Below are 10,107 nucleotides of genomic sequence, written 5' to 3'. Positions count from 1 at the left end.
GAGTGTATGCACATTTAACTCTGACCTCACTGACTATAAAAAGGTATATTTATACATATGATGTTTCTCTAACATCTGAATTGTTCAGTTTAACATTAATGAATGAAAACCAAAACATTGGCAAAAGTGTCATCAGTTTGATTTAGTTGAGTCCCGTGATCCGGCAGTGTTTTTTTCTCCTTTCTTTGGTTCTTCACTGTATAATACTGCCATGTCAGAGCTGTATTAAGAACTACTTTAAAGCAACACTTTCTCCTCTAATCAAATGTAAAATTATGAACTCTTTTGAGTAGAGTTGTGTTTGTTATACTAAAAACCAATCATTCTATAGGGATGTATTACTTAAACAGCTATAATTTATTTAGATGATACACACATTTGTGCTTCAGGGTTATTAGGTTCTTTCTTTTTTATGTATACAGTGAAACTAACCTACTCACCACTTCCCTTTAAAAAGAATATGAGAAAAAACAAGGCAACTATTTTGCCTTTCTCATGTACGCTGAATACATAATTGACACAATGTTAATACAATAATGATAGAATGTATTTTGTAGTTTGGTTGATTCCTTTTTTTTAACCACCAGCTAAAGGATACATTTGCTTTTCAGTATTTTTAAATCTAGACAATTTGTATATTCCTCATTACAATTTCCATGAGGCATTTAACTGAATAATAATCAAAAAATGTGACAGTCTTCTTTCTGTGAGAAGTATTGTGTTTTACATTTCTGATACAGTAACCATATGACTCTAAACTATCTGTTGAATATTAAATCACAATCTTTTATTACCTAAATGTATAAAGTTTTTTATTATCTTTACTTTGGATAGAATGTAAGCGTTGAAGATGAATTTGTTTAGTTTCACATGTGAGACTAACAAAAAACTGATATCATAATAACAGTTATTATTGCAGTCTGAGTCAGTCTTTGTTTACTAAAGTTTAAAGATCCCAACATTAGTCCCTCAGAGAAAAAGAGAGCAGCAGCAGTGTGTTGTGTCTCTCCGGGACTTTTTGACAGGGGAAACATTTGGGAACCACTGACCCACTGTCTGGTGGCTGAGGTAGAACATGACCACACCCCCTGTTACTCAGTGTGTGTCTATTGGCTGCTGGGAATTATCTTGAGCCTGGATGTGGCTGCTGTCAAGGGTTTATACTATTAAAACTCCCCCAAAGTCCTCCATCCTCCCTGACACTTGTTGCTGCTGCGAGCACCACCTGAACCGCTTCAGTTTCCTTTGGGATTTCCCGCGGGGAGTGATGAACTCCATCGACCCCCAGTCCCACCACCAGCACCAGCACCACCACACCTCCCCTACCGTCGGCTCTCTCCCATCCAAAGGCGCCCAGGAGGCCCCGGACATGGCCGCTGTGTACTGCGATAACTTCAGCAGTATGTACCACCAGCAGAGCCTCCAGGGCACACAGAGACCCTCCGGATACGGCCTCGGAGATTACGCATCGTCTCCAAACCCGTACCTGTGGCTCAACGGACCGGGTGTGAACTCCTCTGCGTCTTACCTGCACGGCAACAACCCGGCGTCCTTCATCCCGCCCTCCTACGGCTCGCAGCGGCAGTTCATAACAAACTCACCTGGATTCGGAGGGCCCGACCTGGGCTGGCTGTCAATCGCCAGCCAGGAGGAGCTGCTGAAGCTTGTGCGGCCGCCTTACTCCTACTCTGCGCTCATAGCCATGGCCATCCAGAATGCGCACGAGAAGAAGCTGACCCTGAGTCAGATCTATCAGTATGTCGCAGAAAATTTCCCCTTTTATAAGAAGAGCAAAGCCGGCTGGCAGAACTCGATCCGGCACAACCTGTCTCTGAACGACTGCTTCAAGAAAGTGCCGAGAGACGAGGACGATCCAGGTACAGTGAACGCACCAGGGGAAATGTTAATATGTGAAATATGCTGCATTTGGGTACAGTTTAATCACCTGGGAGATTCAGAGTGGTTTAATTAGAGGGTAATTTAAGAAGAATAATCACAGTGAAGTTGTTACTTAAACCTTGTAAATGTAAATGACGAAAACGTTATCATGCTTTCCGTTTAGCCTTAATAATGATGCTTGTGGTCCAAAAAGTCTTAGCAATTCTAAATTACATTACATTTTCCTAAAAATACATAAACGTAAATTGATACTGTGGTAATCTTCTAATTTATTTAAAAAGGAACAAGTTTTTAAAATAATACAGATGTAGATATTGCAGACGCTGTACAATTATTATAAACTAATACAAAATAAGTACAATATTTCTAAAGATTCATTCAAATGTTGTAAACGTATTTATATTGTGTTTTCTCAAAAGTTTTACCAGAATTTAGAGTATTGTTTTTCTATGAATTGTGCATGTATTGTCCTAAAATATGTCTGAATTTTTGTTTTAAACCCTAACCTACATGATTGTGGACTATAATGACAAGGTGCTATGTATTAATTATTGTTTCCTTAAATAGACTGCAGAGAGTAATCTACCTTCAAAGAAACATTTGATAACAATTCAAATCAATTTTGAAATAAAGAATAGAAATTTGTTCTGACAGATTGCTAACATTCTAAAACCAGTTTGTTAATTTATATCTCGACAGAAAAAAGCTTATAAAGGTTAAGACCAGAGTAAAAATATTGTTGTATTTTATATATGGCATATAAATTAGACATATAAGGCCCCACAACTTCCACCATCGAATACTGATATTATCAAGTTCTAATATGTATTGTGTTTCATCTTCAATTACAGGAAAAGGAAATTACTGGACGTTGGACCCAAACTGTGAAAAGATGTTTGACAATGGAAACTTTCGCAGGAAACGGAAAAGACGCTCAGATCCGAGCAGTGCAGGGGGAACAGCTGCGGCAGCGGGGGCCACAAAAGTGGAGGACGGCAGGCCGGCGGTGGGGCCCTCAATGAAGCCTTCAGACAGTCCTCAGCTCCTGGGGCCACCCTCTCCGGAGATGGAGCCAATGAACGAGAGCCACAAGAGCTCATCGTCCTCTTCGCCACCCGGACTGTCCTCAACCGCTCCGTGTTTTAACAACTTTTACAGCAGCATGTCGACGCTCAGCTCGGGGGGCCCCAGCCGGCAGGGGTCCCTTGGTTTGGTGAACGAGCTGTCAAACAGGAACATTACGGCCCTGAGCCCGTACCACCTTAACCACGGAGGGCAGGATACGGGGGCATCAGAGCACGGCGAGGGCCTGCATTTCAACCGTGGAGTGTACTACAACACGTTTGGCGGCGGGCAGGGCGGACAGTTCAACAGCCACTTCTACAACAGCTTCAGCGTCAACAGCCTGATCTACCCCCGAGAAGGGACTGAGCTATAGGGGCTGATTCACCACAACTTCCCCACACTGTTCCAGAGCGTTGCTGCACGGTGAATCCCTCTGAAACACACAAAAACACAGCCGAGAGGTCAGAGGGCATGCTGGGTAAAGCCGCTTCTCTGCACCATGAACACAACCCTCCCTTCACTGATCACTTCACAGAGATTAGAGTATTTTAGCTAAACTTGATTGAACTTGAAAAGCACTCAAACTGTGGAAACACGAGACGGAAAGTCAAAAGGAAAAACAAGCACTTATCTTTTCACTTTTTTTTGTTATCAAAGCTCATACTTTGCTATTAATGCCGACTTGCGAAGTAAGACAACCACGGAACACTTGGTTTATTTTGTAATATTTTTTGGGCGGATACAATGGGAAGGGTTTATGTTCCTCTAGTCAAAGATACTTCATCATGTTTAAGATGTAAATATCCTTAGATATTTTTGCCAAATCTAGTCCATATTACTTTAGAGTGGCCAAATGATTACATTTGTTGACACTATTTATATTCATATTCAACTCAAGTCTGCCAAAGTTGCCTTTGCGAGACCGCCTTTACCTCAAAACAACAATCATATGAGATGACAGAGTCCTGAAGGGTTCACCTGTACATTTACACAGTTTCCAAATGCAGTAACAATTGATTTAATACTAATATGATCCGAGATGGGGCTTGCCTTATTTTGATATCCTCCATGTTGAATGAAAACCACAGCACTAAGGCTCTTGTAAATACTTGTGGACTTTATAAATGTGTATTTTTGTAAATTATGAAAAATAGTTTGTAACTATTTATGCTATTTATGCTAATAGACATTTTGTTCCCTACTGTCTGAACATAGCTTGATTAAATCAGAAGTGAATTACTTAGCTTACAAAAATGCACCGAAAACAGTATCACTAAAACTCAGATGTCATAAATCTATATATATTAAAAACGATGCTATATCATGGTTTCTCTCAGGATTCAGTGTGACAATCATTGAATTGCTTTTGTATCTATTTTTGTCTTTTTTTAAATCTTTATACAGTACATACAGCTTACAGGCAGTTTTCACTGTGACTATAAATAAATATCATGTGATCTCTATTGTATTGTCATGAGTCATTTTCAAATAGGGCATCAGTGTATTAAGGGCTTGATTATCATTTGAATGCATACCCATACATTTACTTTAACCTCGTTTTGAATTACTTCTACTCCATTTCAGCTCAATGCCTCTTACAGTCTGTAAAAACAATGAAAAGCTGCATGAGTTCGTTTTTTTCCTGCAGGCCTTCACTTTATTTTATTTTATCAACTAAATGACCCTGTTCTCCAGAAACATGTTAAAAATTACATATTTTATTGCTGCAGAATTTAAATCACAGAGCAGGTTTTACAACTACATTTTTCAGTATTTATATTCCAGTCCAATATTTTTCAAGCTCTACACTGTCTCACACTTTTCATTATTACATCACATTACATGTCACTTGTTAGACGCTTTTATCCAAAGCAACTTACATACTCAATACTGTGGGCAATCCCCACAGAAGCAATTTGGGGTGAAGTGTCTCAGGGACACAACGACATGCTGACTGCAGTGGTGTTTGAACCTGTGACCCCCTGATCCGAACACCAACACACAACCCATTGCACCACACGCCTCCCATTATGATGATTTAAGACCAAGTTCAGCTCCAACTGCAACAATGTTTATGTGCCTCTGTTTTATTCCAGTAAATTTACTTCTCTGACAGATCAGTGATTGATTAGTGTTTGAACATGTTACAGGTTACTCCAGTAAGACAACCTTGTTGCTATAAAACATATAAAGAATAATTAACATTTTTGTATTACTTAGTTTGGCTGTTGCTGGTAAGTGGGATCTATTCTACGCACACTGGTCGTCCCACAAAAGGAAATCTGTTACGACAAAATACCTGTAATGGTTGCAGGTCAAAAGAGCATCTCTGTAAAAATTGAGAAATACATATTTTATCCCAACGATTTATTTTATATTTTAAATAATTTCCTGTCATTCATAACAAATGAGTGGGGAAATGAGGACAGGGTTCGCTTTGTACACTTCCGTTTAATTAATCCGAATTAATCGCCTTTTCTTTAGCGGTCAGTGGGTCATCTTTGCCTGCAAGAATGGGAATTATTTTCTAAAAGAAAACACACAATGAGACATATTGAGAGCAAAGATTTGAATAATAAATTCATATTTATGCAGGTAGAACGTGAGCATTTTTCTCAAAGAAACTCAATTTTTTTGCTCTATTACAATTGTATTAAAAATATCCTGATTCCTTATTTTTAAATAAATATATGTAACTCAACAAATGACATCCTCAACAATTGTTTGGTTCTTCGGGTAACTTTGAGGCAATCCCTTTATCAGAGAATACATCTTATTTGTTATGAAAACAAAATCATAGCATGGTGTCCTCCAACATGTCCTATATTGCCACAGGCGGAGACGAGTTATGCCGGAAGAGTCTTCGGCAAAAATCAAGGGAGAAATTTCAAGTTTGGATCCGAGCCAAGCTCCCTGCAAAGACACCGCAGTTGACAGACATCTTGATTCAGAAAACAGTGAAACAATAGAGCCATTGTCCCTGCTCCTTCACGCCAATCCCCATGTATCAATTAGGGACTCTCTGAACAGAGGTGAAGATATCCCTCTTACCCCGACGGGGTTTAAGCATCTCTTTTGTCTCCATTCTCCGACAGTGTTTGCCCCAAATTGATAGGAGGCCATTTTGCTTTGTTCCTGCAAAGGAACGACACATCGAAAAAGTCCCTCAGAAAATATTTGCCACCCATCTTGCAGATTAGGGACAATGATTGTATCATTTATTTAGATGTCACAATTTATGATTCACACCATTCAGTTGTTCAAGGTACTTGCAGTGTCATGCCGTGAAATTGATATGATATTACGATAGTATGAAAGTCTGTTTTGGCCCTAATTTAAATACACCATCTAGGTTCAAGGTTCAAGGTTCGTTATTTTGTCATACGAACATAGCTACAGTGTAGTTATGCCGATGAAAATCTTAGGTCACAGGCTTCTCCAACAGTGCAACACAGATAAACAGATAAACAGAGAAATATAGTGCAAGTAAAGAGTAAATAGTCAATACAAAAAATAGCTTAAAAAAGTGAAATAGTGAAATAAGAGTCTATATGCAAGTTATTGTTTGAACCACGTTATTATGACTTACAAATTCGAGTCTCTTCATAAATAATGCTTCCTAGCCATTAAGTACTGTTGTGATTTAATGCGTAGGGAGTCAGAATAAAGACAGTCACCATTTAAAATTAATATTTGCATTGGTCATTAAAAAAGGCTGTATTTTCTGGTCTATCATGACTCAATCTGACTGTCGATGTTGAAATCGGTTGCATAATTTGCACAGGCGTTTCAGAACTTTTCCACTCTGGCATACCGCCCCCCCCCTTCACCCAACCGCCAAGTGTGAGCTTATCAATTGGAGGGGATCCACTGACCCAGGATCTGTTTGTTCACCTTCTCTTGCGCCTGGAACATCAGGCACGCCGTCCTAATTTGGCACCCTCAAGGCTCGATCGGGTGACATTTGAAAAGCGCCATTGTTGGTCCGGCTGGGAAGCAGGATGAACACGGGACGCTGGGTGCCATTTCAAGGGGTGACTGTATACTGAAGGCTCATGTCCTTAAACGAACCCACAGGACCCCCTAACCCAAATTGTTCTTGTGATAATGGACAGAGGACAGGTGACGCCTCGCTAATGAGAAGCATCTTATGGCGCACAGAAATGGTTTGGTCCTGTCAGCATGTTTCACGTGAAGGGCCGGGGATCAACTTCATCAAATCTCTCCGACGGGGATGTTGAATAAGGACAGCAGGGTGATGTGCTTTCAGACTACTGGTTCATTTCAGGACACGGGCCAAATTATATCATGATTTGTGGTTTTCAGATTATTTCTTTGACTAAATGTCGAAAAAGCTAAACAAAAGCTTTAGCAAAATTCTCAAAAAAAGCAACCGGGACTAACTTTACATCAAGCTTGTTTCAATCAGAGCAAGAGGTTGTGTTTGAACTTCACATCCCAAAACCATTTAGCTCCATTGCTTATATGTGCACATTCAGCACAATCATGATAAAATCAACGGACTGATTTTTATTATTGTATTACATAAGCAATAAGATCCAACATTGGGGAAAAGAGAAACAAGAATTGAATGATGTTTCCGAAACTGTTTGAGTATCTCTGTTCATGTTTTTGTCACATCCTGTTGATGGACTAGTGACCCTGACTGACTCCCAGGTGTCTCAACTGGGAGGAATGAGATGCTTTGTCTGCTGTAGTTTGTGATTTAGTCTCAGAAAATGATGGATAGCTTTACACTCAAATCTACTTTAATCAACTCTTAGAGGGTTATCAGCAGGTTAGAGAAGAATCCTTAGGTCATATTAAAAAAGCATTTTCCAATTTGTTGAGCTGCATTCACCTGCATGAAACGCAATGCAAGTAGGCCAAAAACTAAATGTTATTTATTTATATTTGAGAACCGTTGTTGCATGTCACCCTTTTTTACGTCACATTTGTAATAAATAAAATATTTTTTTATTTTTCTACTCATACATTTTCAAGTGACTTTTCTGCTTTATGTGCGAATAAAATAGACCCAATGTACTCCAACAATGGGGTTTGAACAGCTGTGGAGGTAGCATTCAGATCCTCCTTTTAAGTATTAAGCACAATACATTATTTTAGACCAAGTAAAGTCTTGGGTTTAAAAATGTGACTTAAGGGTACAAAGTATTATCCACAAATCATGGTTTACATATCAAAAGAACTCTTTGTGTACACAGTTTAAGTATATGTGTTGTTTAGTTTACCAGCCTCTGTCATAAACGGTTAAAACAAGAGAAACAGTCAAGAAGCAGAAGATTGAGAGTGTGTGTGTGTGTAGGAAAACATCTTGATGGGTTGTGTCCGGGAAGGCAGAGATGGAGTATAGGGGGCCTGGTGGTGAGGGTTGATCGCAGGGTGGCTCGGGAGGGGGTCCTGAGTTTGATTTGATCCTGGAAGGCTCAATTAAGTGGTTCGTTTACCCCTCGTGTGGAGCTGGTGAATTGAAGCCAGGTCAGCTCCGGGTTGAGGTGTTGTTCATTATTTTTCCGCCTGTCGGATCTCATGAGCGGCCGCTGGAGACGGTGGCTGCTCGGCGGCCGAGGAGCAAAGGGCCAGCCGGTGGGGTACGTCAAACACACTCAAAGCCTCTCCCCTTGCCTGGGGGATTATGACCAACAAAGCATGTCCCACACCTGCACCGGCCAGCACAATGGAAACTCTGCGGGCCAATGGAGACGCAGGGAGAGAGCAGTTATTAGAGTTCCCCACCAATGAAATGGATTACATTAACCCCTTCAGTTGTTCTTCCTCCCGGAGCTTAAACATTGAACTGACAGACTCCACATCCAATTGAGAAAAAAATCCCGGTAACACTTTGTTACATCAGCTTTATTCCGGTTTATCCAATAGGGAAGTATTGTGTCTCCACTGTTAAACCGTGTGATGACTTGGTGAAGTGTTGTAAAGTTGTACTGAAACTTTAACCAGTGGGTTTTACTAACAGTAGGCTATTGTTGTTGATTGTACAGTGGCCTACTGAAGCAAGTCAGCAAGAACACTGTGTAAGAATAGGAAACCCTTTTGACCTTCAGGATCGTAATGCAGCTTTTAAGTTACATTCACAAAGAGAAAGCAAACAAGACCTTCATGGTCTACTCAGTTTGAGGATGGAGTAATTTGTTAAAGGTCCCCTATTATACTGTTTTTCATCAATATATCATAGGTCTCAGATATACAAAACATGTCTCTGAAGTGTTTGCCTCGAAATACCAAACAGATCATTGTAGCATCCCATAAACCCCTCTGTTTCAGCCCTGTTTTAAAAGTGTTGATTCTCTCTGTTACTTTAGATGAAAATAAGGAGCCACTCCCCAAGTACTTGCCGTACTTAGTTCCCAGCACTTAGTTCCCCTATGGAACTAAGAGCCGATCGCGTTCACACCGGAATAAGTTCCCTAAGGGAAGATTACGCAAATGAGCCGCTGACGTCACTTCGTCTTCTTCTGCTTTGGGTTTACTGGCAGGCCGCAAACAACTTCACGGCGTATACTGCCACCCGAAGTCCCCGGCCGGAAGTCCCCGGAGTTGGGGACTGGCTTCAGTAGAAGCTGCTGGGACTCCCAGCAGCTTCTACTGAAGCCTTCCGAGTAAATCGCCAGAATGCCGACACCTCCTCATCTCCACTGCACCCATGTTTTATTTTGTGTTGCCATAAGTTAGTCTCTCTGCGTTTCTGTGCTGGACGGATAATAAAATGGCGGCTCTACAAAACATTTCAGAGTTTTATGGGGTGTGGTCTGCAATTCGCCCAGCCAATCAAAACTGGGGCACTTTTTTTCCCCCAGGAGAGTACCACCTCTCAGCAGGCACTAAAAATGGGGGTAAAAGTTCTCGGCACTAAGTACTCTTTTTGGTGTGAACACGACATAAGGGTTACTAATGGAACTAAACGGGAAAAGTACGGGGAAAAGTACTCCGGTGTGAACGCGCCTACTGTAATGGTGCTCTAGGAGGAGATTCAAGTCATAAGGTGGGTGGGGGGGTTACCTTGGTTGGTTGGCTAATGGTTACACAAGACAAAAAATCGTTATGACATCATAAAGTGGCTAAAATCTGATCAGCTCATTTTCAGACAGGTTTCTATATAAATGGATC

The 10,107-nt window shown here is 40.7% G+C and overlaps 1 protein-coding gene across 1 annotated transcript; it reads left to right on the top strand.

Annotated features, from left to right (window-relative positions):
- The first annotated feature begins 1,183 nt into the window (after positions 1 to 1,183).
- Positions 1,184 to 4,427, top strand: foxi2 (forkhead box I2). Its single transcript, XM_010782998.1, has 2 exons — positions 1,184 to 1,877; positions 2,751 to 4,427. The coding sequence occupies exons 1-2, from the start codon at positions 1,268 to 1,270 to the stop codon at positions 3,335 to 3,337; spliced, it is 1,197 nt and encodes a 398-aa protein (XP_010781300.1). The 5' UTR covers positions 1,184 to 1,267; the 3' UTR covers positions 3,338 to 4,427.
- The last annotated feature ends 5,680 nt before the right edge of the window (positions 4,428 to 10,107 follow it).

The sequence above is a fragment of the Notothenia coriiceps genome, unplaced genomic scaffold, assembly GCF_000735185.1.
Source record: "Notothenia coriiceps isolate Sejong01 unplaced genomic scaffold, NC01 NC01_scaffold00024668, whole genome shotgun sequence".
Lineage (NCBI taxonomy): Eukaryota > Metazoa > Chordata > Actinopteri > Perciformes > Nototheniidae > Notothenia > Notothenia coriiceps.
This window is presented reverse-complemented; position numbering and strand designations above follow the sequence as displayed.